This window comes from Polypterus senegalus, chromosome 3, assembly GCF_016835505.1.
Source record: "Polypterus senegalus isolate Bchr_013 chromosome 3, ASM1683550v1, whole genome shotgun sequence".
NCBI classification, from domain to species: Eukaryota; Metazoa; Chordata; class Cladistia; order Polypteriformes; family Polypteridae; genus Polypterus; species Polypterus senegalus.
In genome coordinates, this window is record NC_053156.1 from 237,762,004 (window position 1) to 237,787,452 (window position 25,449).

General features: G+C 35.3%; 1 protein-coding gene across 3 annotated transcripts in view; it reads right to left on the minus strand.

Annotated features, from left to right (window-relative positions):
- The window catches only part of ahctf1 (AT hook containing transcription factor 1), a 141,742-nt gene that overhangs the window by 45,553 nt on the left and 70,740 nt on the right, over positions 1 to 25,449 (minus strand). For 2 of the 3 annotated variants that reach the window (XM_039748808.1, XM_039748806.1), the window contains exons 13-21: positions 22,151 to 22,241; positions 21,802 to 21,891; positions 17,686 to 17,826; positions 16,200 to 16,304; positions 7,518 to 7,617; positions 6,310 to 6,430; positions 3,722 to 3,778; positions 837 to 983; positions 563 to 753 (exon numbers count right to left, since the gene is read on the minus strand). In XM_039748808.1, coding sequence (XP_039604742.1) covers positions 563 to 753; positions 837 to 983; positions 3,722 to 3,778; positions 6,310 to 6,430; positions 7,518 to 7,617; positions 16,200 to 16,304; positions 17,686 to 17,826; positions 21,802 to 21,891; positions 22,151 to 22,241 — 1,043 coding nt within the window. The remainder of the gene's footprint in view (positions 1 to 562; positions 754 to 836; positions 984 to 3,721; positions 3,779 to 6,309; positions 6,431 to 7,517; positions 7,618 to 16,199; positions 16,305 to 17,685; positions 17,827 to 21,801; positions 21,892 to 22,150; positions 22,242 to 25,449) is intronic. The other variant, XM_039748807.1, reaches the window with a different exon arrangement.

Below are 25,449 nucleotides of genomic sequence, written 5' to 3' on the forward strand. Positions count from 1 at the left end.
GTCATCAGATGATAATGATGGCAATATTTAGTACGATGGTATAAATGACAACAGCATTGACACAACGGTACATAGATGAGCTTCTCACCTGTAACAGTGATGACGACTGTTCTTCTAGTTTAGTATACCAAATTTAGAGTTACATATTTTTAAATGTGTAATATAGGTAGAATTAAAAAAAAAAAAAAGTATGCAATTTAAAAAATTGGTACTTATCTACTTATTATTAAGTGTTGCTAAAAAACAATGTACCTATTTACCTAATTTAAATACAAATGATTATAATTGTTCTTTTAAATTTTGTTTAAAAAAATGACTGCGATTTTAATAAAATCTTGAAAAGTTAAGGTTGCACATTATATATGAATTTCTTTTTAATCTTAAAATTTTGGGCTAAACAGCATGTGCATTGTAAACAAGTGTGCATTATATGCGAGAATTTACAGTATTTAATTTTAAATGGAAAATTCATTCCATCAGGGGGATGAGTTTATTAGGTTATTTTTAAAATCTATTTTATTTAAAGAAAACATAATTATTACAACATCCAAATAATAATTACCTGTTAAACAGTAACACTGTGATGTATAGTTTTATTTCACTACACGATGACATTGCCGGCTTAACAAGCTGTATGTATCTAAGAGCTTTTTTGTACTCCTCTTGACACATTAGGGCCTGAATAATCCTTTCATGTTGCCAGGGCAGCACTGATTTGCAGGTGGAGGGATGTAAAATACGATTCAAAGAATCCTTAGTAAACAAAACAGAAAAATGGTTAGAATTTGGACATCTACATTAACAGTTTACTAAATAGAAAAAAAGCTTCCAGATACCTCATGATCATTGTGATCAAGCTGCCAAAACCCTTGTATTAATTTCACTAGCCCCATAGGGATGGCAAATGCAGTAGGAAAAGACTCCACAGAAGATTCCATCTTCTTGGGGGAAGAGTACATAATATCCAATAACAAGTATATAACCTAAACCAAGTTAAGGCGTTAAACAAAAGCATAGCATTCATACACACATAAAATAAAGATAACTAAGCATCTAAAAATATTTTAAAAAATCACTTAAGAAAATATATTTATAAATGTATGTTTAATACATGTAATTCATTAAAAGCAAATTATAATGTATGCAAATCAAAATCTTTATACAACACAACTAAAACCAACCCTTACCTTGAAATAAATTTTGCTAGGCCAACTATTACTACTTGAATTGTTACATTACTACATTTACAAATGCAACAATGTTCATATCTCAGTTCAATAAAAATGTAAAAGTCTGAAAGCTATTCAAATATTAGTAAATACTGATAAAATTTGAAAAAGTTACGGTGGTTTCAATTTTATAAAGACAACAAAAGTAGTCAGCATTCTGATGTACTTCAGTTACAGTATAAAGACTTTACACACAAAGCATGGTCCTAACTTACTAAGACTGCATGATATGGATTAAAATTGCGATAAAATTGATGATGATGTGATAGCAATAAATTATGCAATGAATCAGAGATTAAGGCTGGACACTATGCAGTATCACCAATTTGTACAAGCTGCCAAAACAGATGATAAATTGAGAATGTTAGCTGTATGTTTACTAAAACACAAATTACATTAATATTGCAAAAAAAGTAAACGTGTGTGTAAAAAGCAATTCATACTGCAAAATCTTAATAAAAATAATGCTGTAAATTATTCTGTACCTATAACACTAGTTTTTTTTATTTAAAAAATTGAATCAAACTGTAGCAAAACTTAATGTAGGACTTGGAGTGCAATTGTCCACAAAACCAAAATCTCCTTGGCATCAACTCGACCCTGACGTGTTTGGAGGAAGAGAAATGCTGAGTACGACCCAAAGAACACCATACTCACAGTCAAGCACAGAGGTGGAAACATTATGCTCTGGGGTGGTTTTTCGGCTCACCCCATGAGGCAAGATCTTGCACGGAGCTCCGGACCAAGGATGATTAATGGTCATTTTATATTTCTTCCATTTCTGAATAATCACAATAACAGTTGTCACCTTCCCACCAAAAATTCTTACTGATGGTCTTGTAGCCCATTCCAGCCTTTGCGCAGGTCTACAGTCGTGTCTCTGATGTCCTTAACGACACTTACTGATGGCAAGGTGCAGTTTGTTTCCAAAACACTTAAGTATGGGAAAGTCATTTACTTCAGTATCTTTGATATATTTTTCGCATTGTCAGTAATAAAACACATTAGCCCATCTTCACATAAACACCAGATAGCCAAAGCCCCACATAATCCCATAGCTATACGAGCGTATTTTCAGCACTGTGTTCTTCAGGGAACTAGGACATCTGTAAACACAGAGTCTTTAATTGAAAGTCATAGGTGATGAACTGAATTGTTGGGCTTATATAGGGTTCTACTGTCCTGCTTCACCAACTATCAGTCATGCATATGAAATATTCCATGTCTTCCAGCTATTCCAGCACCCGTTTGCAACACTGCTCATATATAAATGGGGTGGTAACTTGGAAAAAACATGTAAAGGATGGAATCTGGTACCACTATTATCAAGTTTGTTGATGAAGTACACAAAAACTTGTTTTTTCAGTATCAGCAACAAGTCTTTACACAGGTTATGGGTAATGGCTATGTTATTTCTTTTTGACATTGGGAACTGGCTCTGCTGCTTGCACATTTTTGTGAACAGCACTCTTTGTACTGCTTTATGACTGTGTTTCAAATTATGGAACAGGCTTGTTGTGTTTCTTCTCAAAGAAGCCACTTCAGCTCGACATGATTTACAAAATACCTGAGTTTGTAAATGGTATTCCCATTTAAAGCCAAAGCATTGCCATACAACAGATTTACTAACTTGTTTGGGGAGCAAATCTGCTTTTAAGTCAGAACTTTCTGTCTCGTCTATATCCATGCCATCGTTGCCTTTGCCAATAAACGAGTTGATGGACAATCTGATCCTGTTGCGCCTCTTATACATATGTAACTGTTTGCAATCAGTGTGTGCAGCATGAAAGAGACTCTGCTCTAAGAGTTTAGTTACATGCCTAATTTACCTGCAGCTTAAGTATATCGCAGCAATGATGCAGGAACTGAGTAGATTACAACATGCAACAGGCCCCTTCTTCAAGCAAGGTACTTCACTTCTCATTGCATCTATAAAAGGCTAAAATGGTACATTATTCTACTACTATTTATAAATTATGATCAAATCTAATATCTACTATAATCAGCTTGGTTCACAACAGAACCTACAAAGACAAACATGGACATTCATAGTTTTATTTCTGTTTCATAAAGAAACTCTTAGACAAACGACTATGATGCAAATGTGATGATTTAAACAACTTGATTTTTTAAATTTGGTTTCTCATACATTTAAACAAATATGCTTTCTTTTTGTTAATGCTTGCTTAAAAGCCATGCTCAAACCCCCACAGCTTTGAAACAGCGTTAAGCTCACAAAGGACAAGCATTTAAACTGAAAACTGATGGCAAACTGTACAAAGGTCAGTTTTTGAGAAAATATTACTATATTGATGTTGCTGCACCTGGTTTATTCTACCTGCATGCTTTAATAAAAGGATTTTTTTTCCCTCTAAGTACTTGGAATTTGCTTGTGTTGTATATTAAAAGCACTGCTCACATGCAGAAATTTCAAAGTGAACAATTTACTTTGACAAAACTATAAATGAACCAATATTAAAACTGAAGGATACAATTGCATGTTTTGCTGATTCATCAACATTTTCCAGAAGATAAATATCAAGCAGTGCCTTGGGGGAAAAACAAAAACAAATAACAAAGAAATTAATTCACAAATGAGAGAATGGGACAAATGCAATAGTGCTGCACATGTTTAGATATTATTTAATTCTACAAATTAGAAAATGAATTTTTAAATAATAATGCAGATATTCAATGAAGTACAATAGCAAAATTAAGGATGCTCTGATTGTTCTATGAGGGGCATTTTATTTTTTTCAAGCCATATGTATTATGGATGAATATTTTTGTAATTTTATTTATTTTAGTATTTTATGATCACTGAATAATAAGCCTACATAATTTCATTTTGTTAATAAAAAAATGATCAGTTAAGACCAGTGGTCTACAGTTTAGTTATAAAAATACACTTTAATAAAGGAGATAAAACTTCTATTTGTCTGGTTATTCAGGAGATTAGTGTAAAGCTTTTTAAAGAGATCAAGAAGAAAAAAAGAACCTGAATAGGTATCAGAATAGGCTAATCAAGTAACATGAAATAAGTGATCGGTATTGGTCTTAAAAAACCTGATCGGAGAATCCCTAAGCAAAATAGTGAAAAATTAAAATATAATATTTTTAAAATGCCAGCAAAAAACATATTTTGGAATTTGTCACAGTGTAAAGCATTATTATTGCGACCAAAGGATAGGGAATATAAACAAACTTTATTTAATGCATTAAAAAAACGGATCTCTGAAACAAAATTAACAGAACAAAGGTGAAATGCATATTTGTCCATAAACTGAAGTGAGTTTATAGCATCTAGTAAATCTGAGAGTGCCAGAGGTTTATCCAATTCCTCTGCACCGAGAGTATCTAGTTGTGGTATCTGTAATGCATCCAAAAACACATTAGGTTGTGTGTTGTTTTCTTTAAACTGAGTAGAATATAAGGACTTTTAGTAGTCTCTAAAAGTGTGCATTATATTTTAATGGTCAATGATCTTGTCTCTTTCTGTGTTGGTAATTACTGGTATTGCACTGCGAACTTCCACCCTTTTGGATTTGTTGAGGTAAGCCTTCTCTCTGTGTTCACAGTAGTGAGGTTGTGTTTTAAAAATCAGTTGTTCCGTTTCTTTTCTTGTCAAGAGGTTGAGTTCTGAATGCAAAGCCTGTCTTTTCCTATAAAGTACCTCATTTGGACACCTGCCATGTTCTTGATCTGTTCTGGTAATTACACTAATTAGCTTTGATGCCTTCCTGGACTCAGATTTAATTTTATGGGAAAGATATGAAATAATCAGTCCTCTTAAGAAAGCCTTCACAGTTTCCCCAGAGTATTCCTGCAGTTACCTCTGAGGATGTATAATATTTGTCTCAAAAAAAAAACATCTATTTGCTTAGATATAAACTCAGTACAGCTCTTGTCTGCTAATAAAAGTGGGTTAAGATGCCAGCTGCGAGATAAGTATGTGGGTCATAATGATGTGAGCTCCATCATCAAAGGGGCATGGTTGGAAATAACAATAGTGTAGTACTTGCAAGATTTAATTGTGGGCAAGAAATTGCTATCTAATCAATTCTTGAGTAACTGGTGAGAAGAAAGGAATATGCTCTTGAGTTTGGGTTTAGAAATCTCCAGGGGTCTGATAAGTTGTGATCAGTTACAAACTATATAAAATTGTTTTTGCAGTGTTAGATGTTATTGCCCCTGTGGCAGAAGGCCGATCTAGGTCTGGATTTAAAACACAATTAAAGTCATAAGTCATTACAATTTTATGAGTGTTCACATTGGGAATGGATGCAAATACATTTTGGATGTAGTTCCTATCATCCAAATTAGGTGCATAGATATTTATCAAAATCACTTTACAGTTAAATAAATTACCCATAACAATCACATATCGCCCTTCAGAATCAGATACTACATCTGATATTACAAATGAAATTGTTCTATGTAAAAGAATGGCCACATCTCTAGTTTTCTTTGTATAGGTGGAGTGGAATACCAATCTCTACGCAACTGAAACTGATCCTTGCTTAATAAGTGGGTCACTTATAAAAATACTATTTTAGCATTTAGACCTGTTAGGTGAGAGAATACTTTCTCTTTAATTCTTGATTGAGACCTTTAACATTCCAGCTCACAAAGTTAACTGTTTGGTCATGGAGACATTGCTTCTGACCTTTCGTTGTCAATTTATAGTCTTAATTCAAGATGATACATTATTACATAAGATAGCTTTAACCATAATTTCCAATTTTTCCAGGAGTTCTTGCCATGAAGCCTACTGTTACGTTGGCACTTACAAGATTAAAAGGATAGAAGTAGCTTGCTCTCGTTTTCCCCCACCAGCCCCATTTTTCCTCCCTTCAATTACATAGATCACACTTCATAAAGTCCCAGTCCTCCAACATACCTAGAAACAGAGCAGGTCCAAAACAAAACAAGCCCCCAGGCAGCAGCGTATAAGGATTAACGTAGAGATATCTATTGGCAATACAGTCCAGATTTTACAAACATAAAATATAATCTTAAACAGTCCTGAAAGAGTAAACCCAGGGAATATTTGTCCATAAACTAGAAAACAAATCCTTACATGAAGAGTGGGAGGAGGATATTTCTCTGTTCCACCATCACGCTTCCAGAGTTTCACGACACGATCTCCAAATTGAGACACCAAGCCATCAATCATAAGACAATCTGAATTCCATTTACCTCTGAAAGGTACAGAAAGTGATCAATGAATAAAAATGTGATTTTTCAAGGTCTAAGAAGGGTCTAGAATCTAAAATACCAAAAACACAGGGCAAAACAGTGTTCTATAATTTACTGACTAGCATTTGCATTATTACAAATAAAAATCACAGTGCAAAGAATGTGCCTGGAAAGTATGGTGAAATGCTTAAGTATATTGCACTTGCCTGAATAAAAAAAAATACCTTATATTTGTAAAATATTTAACATGAGAGAGAACGAGAGAGAGGGATAGAACTTTGTTGTCAGGGGAAATTTGGCATTTTAAATAAGCTGTTTTGCTTAATTATGAAAATACAAAGTTTTCCAGCTCTGACTCACTTTCTTACTGACGCAACTGGATACACATTATATATAACTGCATAGCTTAATTGGGCCTAATGCTACACCATCAGAAGAGAAACCTGGATCTAACTTTCTGATGGCAAGTAACCTAGCCATTTTGTATTTCACAAAGGGTTATGATGGAGTTGCAACAAAATTTCAAAACAGGCTACACTTTTTCCTTTTGTACACTAGATAAGTGAATGAGATTCTGAGCTACTCAAGAAAACACTAAAAAAAATAAATTAAAAATGGCCTGAAACATGACAGCTCCTGAATGTGTTTAAGTTTAAATACTATGGTAATGAGTTGTGGTGACAAATGATTACCACAAATCAGAAAACTAAATAGTTTGTTAAATTATCATTTTTAATCATACATCTCATTCCCACTGCAATGTAGTGTGACAGTTTGGATTCTTCTAACTGAGAAAAATGAGACATCAATATGGTAGGAAATTTAAAGTTAGCATTTTGAAGAAGAAATACTGCAGTGGTATTCTATTTGGTTAGTATGAAAATGGGTATGAACCTTCTTAGATAGTTAGGCAAAAATAGCAGGCTGTGTAAGCCAACAAAGAACCTCTAACAGTTAGGGTCTAATTTCTGGTACATTTATGTCCAACTCAAAGGACTTTATTTACTGTAAATATGTCCTGATGTTGATTTTAACAAAAAGGGAATAGTAATGTTAAAAAAATGTTTTAAAAGGTAACTCCAGTTTTACCTTGACAGTCTTTTGAGTTTTTGCCGACGACTTCCATAGAAATCATTTATTAAAGGGTAATTGTAGAAAGGCCTGGACAATTGTAGTATATCCCCATCTGCTAAAAAAAAGTGATTTTGTAAAAATCCATGTCTAACCACACACTAGTTTTTATCTACAAAAAATAACGTAATTTCAGCAATATTTCAAAGATGTACCTAGAATGCCAGCTTAAAAATACACATTCTCTAAACTAATATAGTATTTTTAAACGTTTAACTTGGTGTTTTTCTTATATATAGATTCTTTACACAAACAACCACACTTATAAATACAAATATACACACAAATAAATAAAGAACATTCATAAAAAAATCCTGTTAGGAATAGTGAAATGCATGCTGGTAAAGACAGAGGACAGATGATGTTATGATTCAAGTCCCAAGGACAGTGGAGCATCCCATGGTGATACACAGTATGATGAAGGTTACAACACTGCCGTCAATTGATGGTACATGTCCTATTCATGCAATTACCAGAGAATCAGCAGGGTTGTAAAGTGGGCCTTAATTGGATGGGCCCTGTGACAAATTGGCAACTTTACCCAACTTTGGTCTGTTTTCAACCAATGAAGTTCTGCTCATGAGGGGCTGCTCCAGCCCATTGAACTATGAACAGGATTAAACTTAGATTTACCCCTATGTGTATGCAGATACCAGCAATATTGCATGTGTGTTTTTAATATAGCGTATATACTTGGGGATAAGTTCTCCCTCAGATAAGTCGGGACTTGATTTTAACGTATAATTTCTGGTATCTTATAACGTCAGTGGTATAAGTCAAATGTGGAAAACTCACAATATTTGTCCAAGAGACTATGATATGCTAAAGCCCACCTGAGAGAGTAACCATGGAGCACACTGCCTTTTTTTTCTATGTATTGTGCCTACGTGACCACACGGTACTACCCGAACTATTCCGAAGCAAAGTTTCCACTGATTTGTGTTTTTTGTATCTCACACCCTCATACACCTTTATTGTAAGAGCATCCCATATCTACGATGGAGCGTTCGATCAGAAGAAAATATGAAGCTGGTTTTAAACGTCGAAGTAGCGAAAGAAATTGGTAACTGTACTGCTGCTACAAAATCCAATGTGTCTGAGAAACTGATGCGAGATTGGAGGAGGCAAGAAGATGTAAAAAAATAAAATAAAATAAAAAATTGTAAGTGTCGCATTTCTGAACGGGTGTATAAGTCAGGGTCTGATTTTAGGGGTTTCAAATATGTGAGTATATACGGTATTTTAAAATGTACTTTTAACACCCTATCTAGCATGTGTCTGCCTATCATTTTATTTTTTAATACACTACCAATTAAAAGTTTTATAACAGTACCATTTCATCAGCTTTTTATCAATACTTAAAAGCAACTTAAGTCCACAGAATAGGTTGAAAAGGTACATAGGTACACAATAAAATACCAGTGGATTAAAAGAGGTTAAGGTTATTAAAAACCGAAAGCTAATGTCATTCTCAGTTACATAAAAAGGCCTTCTTTGCAATTTCTCTAATAAAAAGACTGGCTTATTTTAGGGGTTATAATGGTTTATCTTCTTTTGTTAAAAGATGTAAGTTTTTAACTTATTTGTTCCCTGTTTACAACTGCAAACATTATATTTTTCTATTATTTTAAATTATCAACATTATTTTGAGCCTGTCCACCTTGCATGGTGGTATGTGATATTTTGGCCAATGGCCTTCACCACTGAGGACAATCAATCACCAACTTTACTACTGCCACTGCCCCAATATAAGCTGTAGGCTAGACATTTAAAGCAATCAACTGCTACACAGGGTGGAGTTTGCAGAAGTTATGTCAGTTTTCTCATTGTAAAATCAATAGGTGAATAAGTATCACAGCATCTGTATATGTGGTCATTAGTATCCTCTTAGGAAATCACTTTATTCCCCTTACGGAAACAAACAACACAACAGGGGACTTATGTATAAACGGTGCGTACGCACAGAAATGTTGCTTAAGAACGTTTCCACGTTCAAATCGCGATATATAAAATCTAAACTTGGAGTAAAGTCATGCACATTTCCACTGTAGCTCATAGCCTGTCGTACGCAAGTTCTCCACTTGGTTTTGCAGATTGGCAGCACCCAGCGTCAAAGCAGTGCCACTGTTCCTGTGTGGTTATTCTTTCTTTTTCAGATCCACATCCCTGACGCGGCTTTATAAATACACTGAAATTAACTGCATATTGTTTATTAGTTTAATGTATCTGATTGTAATTAACCAGTAACAATATAATGGTCCACAGAATGGTCAAACTATTCTAAATACAATAGCTGCTTTAGTGTTGTTATTCTCATTGCGCCGCCTTCTTCTTCTTTCAGCTGCTCCCGTTAGGGGTTGCCGCAGCAGATCTTCTTTTTCAATATTACTCTCACTGCACCACACGGAGTATTTTTATCTCTGTATCTGAGTGGGGAATCAAAGATCTACAGTAGCTGAGAAAGAGAATTATCGGTATGCAGCATCAAGAACACGCTGCCTCAGCCATGCTGTCTGTTGATCTGCTTTCACACGGCAAACGTTTCAAAGCCTTTCCTGTAAGGACTTCGCGGTTCAGAAGCAGTTTCATCCCAAGAACTATAAATGCACTCAATCAGGTGCTCCTTGTAGAACTGTATTTACATATGATGACAATATCATTTTTAAGATGAAATGCAGCAAAATATGTTTATTATACAGATAAAACTTTAACTTCATTTAAATAATCTATATTGTTAATAATTATACATGTGAGGAAACAGTGCCACTGCGTTCACGGATTGTTCCTGCCTCTTGCTGGGGCGACACTGAAAGGATAGATGGATAGAATAATTAAACACGTACCACGAAGATATTCAATGTTCCTTAAAAGTTTTGAAGAATCGCCATTCTAAGCTTACAGATGGCTTAACGTCTATTACAGAGCTGATTGTATGGCGATTGGGTATTTAGAGAAAGAAAAGTAAGGACAGGAATTGGAGGTTAGTACATTTGAAAGAGACAGTACTGCTGAAATAAAGCATTTCATCGAAGGTCGCGCATGGCACAGCAAGCATCTTGCGTGAGACATGAACAATCACTGCGCCACCGTGTTCCTATGTTTAATAACATGCTTTAACTCCAATCATCATGAAAATGATATCATGTATACATCTCAGTATTTTAATTATTCAGAGAGCTGTAATATCACGAATGTAATGGATTCTGTGTCCAGTTGGAGGAAGAGAAAGCTGGTTTAAGAAGCACGTATGATTCACACACATAGAGCACATAGAAGATCAAATACATAAAGCATTTAACGTGCTACTTTAGTTACGATGGGATTTGAGAAACTAATAAATTAACCAATTTTAAGATGAAGTTTATGATGATCGACTTTAATGACAAAATAAACTGTGATTAAAGTGGAAATTTTGAGATGAAAGTTTACATTTCATGCTTTTTTCCTCCCACTTTTTATTTCTCTGTACTCTAATAAGCTTTCATATGACACTCAGCTAGTGGGCTAGGACTCGCCTTTTGACGGCGGCTTTGATATGTGACAACTTTTTTTATTTCGAGCACTGTGTGACTTTGTGAACTTGAGCTTTTGAGTTTCTCCAACACTCTGTCACTCGATCAACTTCCTTTTGTTGTTTATACCACTGTTTAAACCAACAAATAGTACGTTTTTCCTTGCCTCCACTTGGAATTCACTGAAATTCTTATATTTTCTCCCATGCTTTTCCCATTGTCTTTTCACAGAACGCTCAGCTTAAGGGCTATTTATACTGATTTGCATATTAAAAGAGGCGTAATTCTGGGTGGAGTTGGGGCGTGACAGCAGGCGCGTGCATGAGCGTTACTTTTCACTCTGACCGGTATTTATGTAGTGGAAGAACGTGGAAGTTGGCGAACGTACAGATTCCTGCATCTAGAATTTTTTGTGCATAAGTACATTTAGGCTTTTGTGCTTACGTCATGTTATAGTGTGAATTCTACGCACGCCGTTATGCAAGAGGCCCCTGACCTGAAAGTCATCAAGAAGCAAAACACTAAAACAAAAATACATGCTAACAAGATTAGTTGTTTTTCCACTGTTGTTTTGAAACAATAATCCAAATAAACATAACAAAGTAGTTAGCATCATCTGCAGTAAATAAACATTTGTTTTTCAGTCTATAAAAACTACTGTTGTCCTGTTACTGAACACAAATATTGCAAAAAATAATCAAAAAATTATGAAAATAAAACTGATGTATTTCAGCATTTCTGAGAAAAATGAACCATTTTTGAGAGATAAAATATTTAAAAATTGAAGGGGTAGTTTCAACCCCGTAGGGTAGGAGTTTCGCAAAATACATTCTTATCTCTTACATAGACCCTAAAACAAACCTCCTTGCCAAATTTCTAAATTCTAGGACTTAAGTTTAGGAGATCTTGGGGTTTAGGAACTTGGTTGGCTCTCGTCTGAGGAAAATGTCTACTATGGTGATGGCACCAAGCTTTCGTTAGAAATCATCTCTTTTAAACTACCACTTCATTGATTAACGTGTTAGCATCTCTGCTGTTCATTTATTTTGAAATGACTGCTTTAATAAACAAGTGCAAAAGGATTCACTAGGTTTAAAATGAGAAATTCATAATGACTAGGGCCTACCCACAGAAATGCAAAGGACTGCCTTAAGATTTAGTCTGGGCGATGGGTTTGCCACAACAGCACTCACCCAGAGTTTTCTAAACACTTCTTTAGTGATATTACAATATAATTTTGCATCTGAATAGACTGAAGGAGAAAAAGTAGACAGATTGTATGACCCTAACTTGATATTGTGACGATCCCACATTTCTTTGCAAATCTTAAAGATACAAACCTGCCTTTTTCATGAATGATATGAAATTAAATGTATCCTGCCACTGCCCACAGTTGGTACCTCCAAAATTAAAAGCATGCCTTTGATCAGCTTGCTCTTTTACACCATTCACTATTCCCACATTGTTGTGGTCTAACTAACTGACTGGACATTTTTTGTCTTAATCCTTGTCAGGACAGTAAGCCATAAAAGCAACCATGAAAAGGAATTTAAATCTTTACAAAGCACGAGCACTGGGGTGTGAGATAAAATTATTGTGCTTTTGTAACAAACAGGCCACGTGGTTTAAACTTAAGCATCTAGCCATCAGTAGCAGACTGAAAACAAGACAGTGGTGAGGATGCTTTTCCTTTTAAAGGGTGCAGCTGCTTGGGATTTTGATAGCTCTTACATTTGGCCTGAATACCACTAGATTTTTTTTTTTTAAAAAGTTGGTGTTCCTTCTTGCTCTGGCTGCTGCGGCCTTTACTATTAAAGTATAAAAAAAAAATAAAAAAAAATATCAAGGACAAATGTACCTGTTATGCCCAGCATTGTAAACATAAGTTAGTATACATTTGAATATTTACTCATTTTTAATTTGAACTTTATTTTTGGCTAATTTGTAAGCCCTAGTGCATTAACTAGGTGAAGCTGAGTAAATGTAGCCACGTGTTAGCGTTCATGTCTGAATCCAGCAAAGTTTGACATTTGTAAAGACCACAATGAGTGTTGAAAAGAAGTAGAGATGTCAGTGAAGCAAGTATTATGCGTCTGTTGTTTGCTGTAATTTTAAGATTCCAGCTGTTCTGCTCTATATCTTATAGTGGCATCCTTTGTTTAAAAAAAAAAATAAAAAAGTAAATGTTGGTTAACTGCAAATAAATTATTTATTTGAATGTGCAATATTTAGATATTTTGTGTAACATTTAGATTCTATTCCTATTACATCCAGTGATCACCTTTATGATAATATGGATATCAGAATAAATACTGGATATCAGAAAATAATTTTCTTTTGATTACAGATTGTGCAATATTCAGATGCTGCTCCTGAGCCACCAATGCCAATTGGAAAATGTGACAAATATGTCATCCTTGCATTAGAATATTAAAAAACTATATTTTGATGGTAATCTATTTCATATTGAATATTGAACCGAAGCCAGACTTTTAAAAATTATATTGCACATAAAATCGCAACTGCAATTATCTGTCAGAAAAATTGCAATTAGGTATTTTCCTCAAATTTATCAGCCCTAGTTCGCAGCTTTTGATTGTCACAGCTCTGAAGCACATTTTGCACATAGCCTTGCTGGTATCTTAAGGTGTGGCAACTGCCTCAAACCTGAAATATTTCCTCATAGAACTCTTGCTGAAGCACTTATCCAACAACATTGGTATTAAAAGAATTGAATCTATTGTAGTCCTCTTCTTTTATTTACCAAGCTAATGTTAAACAGCATAGTGTATGAGAGAAAGTGGGACTACTGCTCCATGTGGGTGGCAGTATGTGTACATGTCAGGTATGGAAGTCAACTTGTTGTCAAAGAAATAAGCAAGCAGGACAATGTGGACAGAAAGATAGAACTAACAGAAAATGAGTATTGGAACCATTGTCAAAATTTGAGAAATGATATGTACTGAAAAACAGACATTTTTGGCAAATAAACATAAAATCCCACCATATAGGATATAAGAGGTTGCATTTGTTTTATTATTAAACACAACAATCAACTAGTTTGTATATTTTGTAATTCTTTGTTTAATTTTCAAAACAGAACACAGGAGGATACATATTACTAAGAGTGAAAAAATATCTACTTGTCTTTGTGTCAACTGACAGTGAAATGTGGTAGTAGTAGTATTATTGCAGCAGCATTGTCAAATATACAGGTATATATAAGAATAGCGAAATTCTTACTTAACGCCTGAACAATATCCAACATGTTGCCATAGTTCACCACTAACACTTCTATACAAATTTAAAACTAGGTAGACTGTAGGTATTTTAAATCTATTTCTACTATTACTAGAAAACGAGAAATTAATGAAACAAAGTGCTCTTATCACTGAACATAAGAGTTTGCAATAAAAATATCTACTGAAACAGAAATGTTTAAGTACCATTTACAGCGCATCACATTTTGTTATGTTACAGCCTTATTCCAAAATGGATTAAATTCATTTTTTTCCTCAGAATTTTACACACAACACCCCATAATGACAACGTGAAAAAAGTTTACTTTAGATTTTTGCAAATTTATTTAAAAATAAAAAAAAATTGAGAAAGCACATGTACATAAGTATTCACAGCCTTTGCCATGAAGCACAAAATTGAGCTCAGGTGCATCCCGTTTCTCCTGATCATCCTTGAGATGTTTCGGCAGCTTAATTAGAGTCCACCTGTGGTAAATTCAGTTGATTGGACATGATTTGGAAAGGCACACACCTGTTTATATAAGGTCCCACAGTTGACAGCTCATGTCAGAGCACAAACCAAGCATGAAGTTAAAGGAACTGTCTGTAGACCTCAGAGACAGGATTGTCTCGAGGCACAAAACTGGGGAAGGTTACAGAAAAATTTCTGCTGCTTTGAAGGTCCCAATGAGTACAGTGGCCTCCATCATCCGTAAGTGGAAGAAGTTCAAAACCACCAGGACTCTTCCTAGAGCTGGCCGGCAATCTAAACTGAGTGATTGGGGGAGAAGGGCCTTAGTCAGGGAGGTGATCAAGAACATGATGGTCACTCTGTCAGAGCTCCAGAGGTCCTCTGTGGAGAGAGGAGAACCTTCCAGAAGGACAACCATCTTTGCAGCAATCCACCAATCAGGCCTGTATGGTAGTAAAAGGCACATGGCAGCCCACCTGGAGTTTGCCAAAAGGCACCAGAAGGACTCCCAGACCATGAGAAACAAAATTCTCTGGTCTGATGAGACAAAGATTGAACTCTTTGGTGTGACTGCCAGGGGTCACGTTTGGAGGAAACCAGGCACAGCTCATCACCAGGCCAATACCACCCCTACAGTGAAGCATGGTGGTGGCAGCATCATGCTGTGGGGATGTTTTTCAGCAGCAGGAACTGGGAGACTAGTCAGGATAAAGGGAAAGATGACTGCAGCAATGCACAGAGACATCCTGGATGAAAACCTGCTTCGGAGCGCTCTTGACCTCAGACTGCAGCGACGGTTCATCTTTCAGCAGGACAACGACCCTAAGCACACAGCCAAGATATCAAAGGAGTGGCTTCAGAACAACTCTGTGAATGTCCTTGAGCGCCCAGCCAGAGCCCAGACTTGAATCCGATTGAACATCTCTGGAGAGATCTTAAAATGGCTGTGCACCGACGCTTCCCATCAAACCTGATGGAGCTTGAGAGGTGCTGCAAAGAGGAATGGAGGAAACAGGCCAAGGATAGATGTGCCAAGCTTATGACATCATACTCAAAAAGACTTGAGGCTGTAATTTCTGCCAAAGGTGCATCGACAAAGTATTGAGCAAAGGCTTTGAATACTTATGTACATGTCATTTCTCAGTTTTTTTTTTTTATTTTTAATAAATTTGCAAAAACCTCAAGTAAACTTTTTTTCACATTGTCTTTATGGGGTGTTGTGTGTAGAATTCTGAGGAAAAAAATGAATTTAATCCATTTTGGAATAAGGCTGTAACATAACAAAATGTGGAAAAAGTGATGCGCTGTGAATACTATCCGGATGCACTATATAATATAGCAACATTTATGAACATCAAATAGCACTTTTGCAAGGCCCTCTATATGCAGAAATGAAGTGATACTGTTAAAAACTTACCTGATGTTTCAGGTAGTAGACCACAACGGCAAAACCAGAGAACCACTTGGACATACTGGGAAATCAGGGTGGCAACCACATGCTTGCTTAATAGTTCCTGCAGTCCTAAAAGTCAAATAAAGTTAGTTCTTTGCCAAGATTCTCAACTTACAAAATGTATGGATTATGGAGGACACAAACATCTACTTATAGCCTTTTTTGTCTATCTGTATAATGACAAATAATTGCTTCACTGAAAGTTTCCTTGGTTTGGTACAGATATGGGCTGCATTCACTTTCTGCAATAACCATAAATTTTATGTATGTAAGGCCTTGAATATCAAAGAGTATGTGGTGTTGGGATTAAGTACTTTTATTTCAAGTTTAATAATGTATACCTTACAAATTTAGGGATCATGAGAAGAAGAAAAATGAACAAAAATATATTACTCCATTTTTTAATTCATTTTTAATTCACTTTCTGAAAAGTAATGATATAAATCTGAACTATAGCCATTATTTATAACTCATGTATATATATATATATGTATTATGCTCACTCACCTTTGTTTTGAGAACACAAGCTATGTAGAGTCTATGTGTACAAGTCAGGGCCACCACTATTCTACTACCAACATAAAATCAAAAGCGTGAAAATCTAATTGTAAAACCACAAACCCTCTATGTTTGCTACTTTTTGGAAACATAGTATTTGGTTGGGGTTATAATCAAGGGGGTATAGTATGTCTATGCAATGACAAGGACATCTGGCAAAACAAGTGTAAAGGACACAGTATTTTTACCTATAAAATCTCAAAGCTTAATAACTGTATTCACCACATTAGTATAACTAAGAGTATAACTAAGAGTGTACAAGCTATTTGGAAAGCTTATTTTTTCAAAGAAGCTGGAAGCAACTTCATCTTGTACAGCACATATTCAAACCTATACACGCACTTAATGATGCAAAACCAATTCAGACCTGTCACTTAACCTAATCTGCACATTTTGTTGGTGTAAAAAGAAAATGACTTCATGATTGAACATGGTCAAAGCATGACATTTTCACAGCAGTAGCTGAAGTGGCCACCCACCTTTTATGCTGTGCGCAATTAGCGAGTTCCTAAGCGGGATTGCTTCTAAGCACTGCAAACAGACAGCCTTCTGGTAAAGTCAGCTGAGCTATGCCATCACCCCAATGCTTCAACCCATCCACAGTGCAAATCCTATCAACTAGGGAAAGTGTTGTTTTTTTTTTTTTTTTTGGAATCACAGCATTAACCATCCCAATCTAAACATTTGCATTTTGGTAACAGGCAGTGGCCAGCAACAAACCAGCAATGTCTGGATTACAAAGGTCATCAAAAGTTCCTTACCAAAAACTAACAAGAATAATAAACTTCTCTAAAGGTAAGCTACACAGAGACGAAGAAAAATAAACAATTTTAATTTCTGAATTTAAACACAGAGTCAGTTTGTCATTAGAGACTATAATAGTGATACTCACCTTTCTCTGTCAATTCTTGTGCTTCACCAAGAAAACAGTTAAAGATTGTGCTGAGGTTGCAAAGAACCATTTGGTAGTGTTGCAAAATCTGTATTGTTTGTGGATCAATGAAGTTGCAAGAGCCATCAAAAAGTGAAGTACCTAGTAAAAAACATACATCCTCAGTAAAGAAACACTACATTACTTGGTGTTAAAGCAGTAATTATTAGAGCCTGACCAATAATATCGGATGTTGATATATCGGGCCAATATTTGGAATCTATCAATGTATCTGTATTGGCAGAACCTCTACTGATATTATGATATTGAAACTCTTCAAAGCAAATAGCAGTTTATGGAGATATTTTGTTAGTATAGCCATCCTTCATTTGAAAATCTACTTACTCCCTGATATGAACGGTGCGTACAAAGTTTGCAAAGAATTTGAGTATTAACAATGTACATGCTAAATAATTAGTTGGGATTCAAAACACTAAACTGCATATGGATTTATCATTCCTGGAACTAACAGTAATGCACATTTTTTCCAGAAGATATACTATGTATATTAATTTTTTACTAACTATTAAGGTTTCATTTCACTTTACATTTCCTGTTAACATGCCATATTCCATTATGGCAAACTGGTCATTGTACTGCCTATGCTATGCATGCAGGAGGTTTTTATTTTATAGTCCTTGTTTCCAAGGTTAGACATTTACCCAGTAAATAGGAACAGAATCGCATTTTTGAAATGGACGTACATGTATCTCTGTTTAGTACGGTAATTGTTCCATAGAGGATTACACTATACATGCAGTGATATTGCAGCTGAGCATTGGTTTATTTATATTCCAGTCTATAAGATTTCAGGAGAGTAGAGAATTTAGATTTCTAAGGCATACAGAATTGCATCTGTAAGTTATAGCGATTACATGACAGGAGAATTCCTTTATCAACAACTGCATGTCAGTTTGTGCTGGTTGTAGATTCAAGAGCATATTTTTGTAACAAATGGACTAGCAAGTTTCTGTTTAATAAAAGAACTGAAATCCTTAGCCTATCACCTTTCAAAAGAGCTCTCACATGTTACTCTGGAACAAACCGATCACTTTTTATGTAAAAACAAAAGCCTTCCCAAGCTACCTTGCTGGTTGTGAATTTAATTGTACTTGAAAAAGGTGGTGTTGTGGGTTTGGTGGAAGTTTCTTCATAATATATTATACATTTCAGAATGGAGGTGTTTTAATTTTACATATAGCTTTAATAAAGAAAAAAATATATAGATTTTAGGACACGCCTATTGCATATTAAGTGATACTTCATGAACTATTACATCCTGTGAGAAAAACTGTAAAATCAGTTACGCGACTCATCAATATGCACGTTTTGAGATTCTAATGTTTACATAGGCAGGAGGCTGCAAAACAAAGAGAGAAACCTTGGGCTCTCTAAGTCAAGGTGCAATTCAAAATAAATTTGTTGTTTTACATTTATGAGCAGAAAGGTAGGTTATTGGTAATAGGTGTTACTTCACAGATCCAAATTCTGTGCCAGTCGTGAGCAGTGTGGGTCTGCCCATTCTTTGTGTCTTTTTACATTTCACTCTTGGTGCTATAGTGTTCCTTCCATATCTTCAAAGACACAAAAGTGAGGGTTAATAGAAATGTGTGATGGACTGGATTTATTTAATGAACTTAAGAAAACAGAAGAGAAAATGTGGCATTTGTAAATGCTTGGGCACCCTACTAAGTCAGTATGCAGACTGACCCCCTTTGGCAAAAATCATAACTGGCAGCTGGAGTCTTTAGATATCTTTTTTTTAAATTATTCCCCATTCTTCCTTATACATCTCTTCCAGCTGTGAGATATTCTGGGGTTGTGAGGAATGCACAATACATTTAAAGATTTACCGACATATTTTCAATGATGTTCAAGTTTGGTAACTTCGTGGGCCATTCCAAAACCTTCACTTAGTGCTTCTTGAGGTACTTCATAATAGATTTTGAAGTGTGTTTTGGATTGTTGACTTGTTGTAGAAACTATTCTTTCTCAAGTTTTAATTTCCAGACTGTCTGACATTCTCCTTTAGGGTTTATTATTCAGTAGAAACCTATAATTGTACAATGTTTCGAGCACCACAAGCTGCTACACACAAACCAAAGCATAACACATTTATCACTGTACCCAATAGTTGGCAAAATGAACTTCTCTTCAAGTGCTGCTCCTTCTTTTCTCTCTAAACAAACATTCTGTGGTTCTAAAATACTTGTCTTACACAGATGTTGTCTGGCATATTTAAGACTTTTTCTGCGATGAGATTATAGGCAAGTTTAATTATGAGGGCTCTTCCATGATGGTCATGCCTGTGTAAGTAATGCTGCACTGTAGAGCAATGCATCACCACTCCTTTCTCAGGTGAAACTGCCAGCATCAATTAGTTCAATCAGATCCCCAAGATCAGTTTCAGATGTCTTTAATTGATTTTAATTAGAAGCAAATAACGTTTCATACAATCATATCAGACTTAAACTAAAATTCAAGTCCCACCCATGAGAAATGGAAGACAGCCAACAAGATGTCCAATTAGGCTATTGTTTCCAAACATTTTGCATGGACCTATATGTTATTTTTGTTTAACTTATTATTCATTGTAATTAACACTAGAATTACCAGAGCCTATGAAAAAACTTGTAAACCGTCCCACCTTAAATCGCTTCTTAAAATCGTTCACAGCTCTCCACCAGCGTCTTTTGTCATCTAAATGTGCTGATAAAAATCAGGCTGCAAGCAGCCGGCTATTCCATCCCCCCACCAACTTAGAACGTGCACAAACTTCTCCCAGCTCATGCCTTGATTGATTTTCTGGGAGTGAAGTGGAGTTTTAGAGTGGAAATAATAGATCGTTGTTTGGAAAACACGCATTTCATGTCTGTTCTGTTTCTACAGTAATCTGTGTAAACACATTGTAAAAACAGATACTTTTTTATATTCTACTAGTAGATGACAAAATGTAGGCATAAACTGCATAATGTATGAAGCCTGAAGTATCCAAGAAATACTTTCACAAAAGATACAAATCTAACACAACAATTGCGCTTCTATTCAAAAATATATGTAGAAGGGAGCTGAGTTTACCTCTGTTACAGCGCGTCTATGTGAAAACATCAGTGTCAGATGCGGGGGTGGGGTGTGTTTGGGCTCGTGAACGCAGCTGAGATAATAAAACTGTTTACTTTGAATGCCGATTGTGATTGTTTTAAATAAAAGCACTGTGCCATTACCCAAATACTATGAAAAATTGTGTTGCCTCGTGGATAAGTCGACCCAGTTTTTTTGAATGAATTTTAAGGCATACATTTTTCGACTTATACGTGAGTATCTACGGTAACTTGTATTCAATTGGTTTAAATGTTAATTCAAAATGATTCATGTAAAAAAACTCACACAAGTTACTTTTTTTCCTCTCTTCAATGATTTTTTTTTTGTTTTCTAAAACTACCACTTAAACACACCAGTAATATCAGAAGAATATGTATAAGCAATAGGTAATTCTTACTGCCCAAATATCAATATCAGTCTATAATAATCAATATTGGTCAGGCATTAGTAATAACTGTTAAATTGTAAATGCAGTAGGTACAAAAGCACCCTTTTATATATTCATAAATCTTAAATGATATATACTAAAATCTGAAAGTACAATTTATGACTAAACAATTTTAACGAGGTAAAAACAAACACTTCATTAAACAGTAATTGAATATCTTCATTAAAAATAGGTAGAAACAGAATAGGCAATAATTTAAAATCAATTCTTTAAAGACTTAAAGAGGTTAACTAGTAGAATGTTAATTTGATTTTTTTTATCAGCTAATGGTGATGACTGTTTATAAAGAAAATAATTTTACTTCTCTCTTGGTTTTAGTTTATTGCATAGTATTATTTAGTAACTTTCTGCTTCACTCTACACAAGCTGAAATCCTCTTGGTTCTGTTTCTCAAAAAAAATCTGATAATTATAAAATGTGATAAAAATAATTATTTCAAAGTGATTCTTCCTTCAGAGATAGAGTTAATGAATTTCTTCATTTTCTGTAAAAATATTAGTAATAAGTGATAGTAACATATTACTCACAGAGTTTGTCAAGTTGTTCTTTTGCCAAAACAATTTTGTTCCATGACCATTCAAGCACGAATCTCAAGTTAGCAGCATAGCCAGGTTGTTCTTTATTGAAGGAAGAAGAATGTTAAAATTGAAAAACAACAAATGTGTCATACAGAATTTTTAATCTATAAATAAAAATAAATAAAGCAAATTATGTTCTGTATTAAAATAAACACAATCATGCATGCAAGACAATGTATCATTAAAAATTTTTAAATCACACAAATCAGACGCAAATGATAACGATGTTCTGGCTACAGTAAGTGGATTGCGGGATGAAATTTAAAAAGCATTAAAACAAATGCTTATTCAATCTTGCCTTCAGACGTCCATTGTTTGATGCAGCCAGTTATAAGCCCAAGAGAACTTGCTTCAACTGCTGTTGATAAAATGGCTCCCAACTGTTCTTCCTAAATAAATATATAGACAGTAACATTTATTAAAACTATCTATCTAGAATTTACAATTACAACAGTAATACAAAAAGATAAACATAATATACTGTATTTTGTCAGTCTGAAAGACGTATATCAAAACAATATCTGAATACTTGCAATACTCTGTTTAATTCATAATTTAAATTGTTTAAACGTTCAAGTATTATTTTCATCACTCAAACATAGAATAATGTAATTCTATAAAAAATAATAAGCTGTTTATTATATTTATGGTGAATACATATAGCTGCATCCTTGACTGGTTTATGAAGCCTGAAGAATGTCTTACATTATCTGAAAAGTGTTGGTGCAGCTTCCATTTGATTGCAGTGTCACATTTTGTTTGTACAACAGTGGATTTGCTACTCATTTGGGACTGCCGATATGGACTTTGGTCTTTGAACTGATCCACACTCCTTTATTATTATTATTTCATATGGTCTAAATCTGACTAAGTGAGTAGGAGGAGGGCTCCTTTAAGACTTGTTTTTAAGGGTAGCACTTTTATACACAAATTAGCCATGTGGTGTTGCGTGCTGCACAGGGATCAGTGTAAAATATCAGTTGGCAGTACTCATAATATTGTCATTATGGTCAGCTAATGTTGCCTTCAAATGAAAACACTGCAAGTTAGTTTTATTTATTTATTTATTTTTTATACGCATGCAAGTACAAATCTGGCTGGATAGGGTCATGAAATCAAGCATGCTTGAAACAGTTTGGGCAGTGATTTTACAGTAAGCATGGGTGAAACACAGCTGCTATAGTTTTTTATATCAGGGTGGCCTTGCAAAGCATTATGGGCCACTTGGGGGAAAAAAAATGATCATCTAAGCCATCTGCATGGTGAACTTCCAGGAAAATATTATTTGAACAAAGTCACCAGTGAACACAGCATATTCTGTGCTGTTGAATTTCGCCAATCAACACTATGTATCATAAAAAGCTACTTTTCAATTTTGTATTTAGAATTTTTGGCTGACATAATGGAGTGATTGTAAAAAAAATCCAAATCCATTTCCAAAATCCGATAACCTGGTACCCTAGATTATGGAAGCCAATCTCTCAAGCCACAGCACAGGCTCACTCTATTTATTTTAAAAATGTATCTATACTAATAAAAGGCAAAGCCCTGACTGACTGGACTGACATCACTAATTCTCCAACTTCCCGTGTAGGTAGAATGCTGAAATTTGGCAGGCTCATTCCTTACAGCTTACTTACAAAAAAGTTAGGAAGATTTAATTTCGAAATCCTATGCGCAACGGTCATAACTGGAACCTACTTACGTACATATATACAGCCATAGCCTGCAGCTCGGTCGCCGTGTGAGACGGAGTTGCGTCTCGCATCATCACGCCTCCCACGTAATTGAGTGCCTGCCCATATAAGGCCATCTGTCAGCAGCAATCCAATAGACACACTGCTGCTAAATATTCACAGGTGAAGGACTGTGCTTATGCAAACGAAGATGAGATGGTCAAGGATAGACAAGTGTTTGGCACAAACTCAGCAAAAGTGCGAGAGAAACTTAAGTGCCGGGTCTTAGCTAACATTAAATAAAGCCGTGGACTTCGCAAGATCTAGACACGCTGCCGCTAGTGTTTGTCATGCCTACGACGAATACGATATTTGCGAGATACAAGTTTAATGAGAAGATGCAGGGTATAAACGAGACTTTTGATCACTTTGTAACGGAGATAAAATTGCTGTAACGGAGTTAAAATTGCTGGTGAAGGACTGTGCTTATTCAAACAAATAGGAAAGCAAGGTGTAAAGCTTAACTTTAAATTAAGTTCATAGACATGCTGCCGCTGGAGTTTGTCAAGCCGAGAGACTGTGTTTGTGGAGGGATGGAAAGTTAAGGCGGGAGGGGGAGTCACGTCATCATCTCCCCTCCTATTCACGTCATTTCATTCACTTCATTTCGCTCCAAGATGAGCTCCGCAGCTGACACGGTATTGTCTTTCTTTTTCCTTAGTGTTTAGTCCTCTAGCCTTTACTGATTTATATAAAGGAGAGTTGAGATCCAAGAGACTGTGTTTGTGAAGGGATTGAGAGTTAAGGCGAGTGGGGGAGTCACGTCATCATCTCCCCTCCCATTCACCTCATTTCATTCGCTACATTTCGCTCCGAGCTGAGCTCCGCAGCCAACGTGGTCTTGTGGAAACAACTTTGTGACGCTGCAGTCAAATACTCACAGAAAAATCCACATGTTAATAGACACGCTGTCGCTCGAGTTTCTCCACACACTGAATCCTCCAGGCACTCCTGAGCATAATCTAATTTTGAAGGTTGGGACACCAATAATGTTACTGAAAAACAGCCACCAAAACTTTGTAACGGCACAAGACTTCAGGTCACGTGTCTGCAAAGGAACCTAATTGAGGCAACTATTTTTACTAGCAGTTGATCAGGGGAGAGAGTTTTTATTCCTCGCATCCCTGTTATACCATCTGATGTCCCATTTCAATTCAAATTCCTCCAATTTCCAGTGAGGCTCTGCTTTGCGATGACAATTAATAACTCTCAGGGACAGACCCTACAAAAGGTTGCCATTGATTTCAGGCAAGATTGCTTTTTACATGGCCAACTATACGTTGCATCCTCAAGAGTAAGCTCACACAGCTTGGTCTTATTTCAACCGGAGTGCTGAACTGACAACGTGGTATACAAAGAGATCCTTAACAAATAATTATTGGTATATTTTCCCTCAGTTTAAAAAGGTTTACTTTTCTTCTTAATAAAAATTTAAAAGCAGTACTTTGCCGCTGCTAGTATAGGTATGCGTGTGTGTGTGTGTATACAGTATATATATATATATATATATATATATATATATATATATATATATATATACACACACACACATATACATACATACACACACACACACAAAAACCGGAATCCAAAAAAGTTGGGACACTATACAAATCGTGAATAAAAACTTAATGCAATGATGTGGAAGTGCCAACTTCTAATATTTTATTCAGAATAGAACATAAATCACGGAACAAAAGTTTAAACTGAGAAAATGTATCATTTTAAGGGAAAAATATGTTGATTTAGAATTTCATGGTGTCAACAAATCCCAAAAAAGTTGGGACAAGGCCATTTTCACCACTGTGTGGCATCTCCCCTTCTTCTTACAACACTCAACAGGCGTCTGGGGACCGAGGAG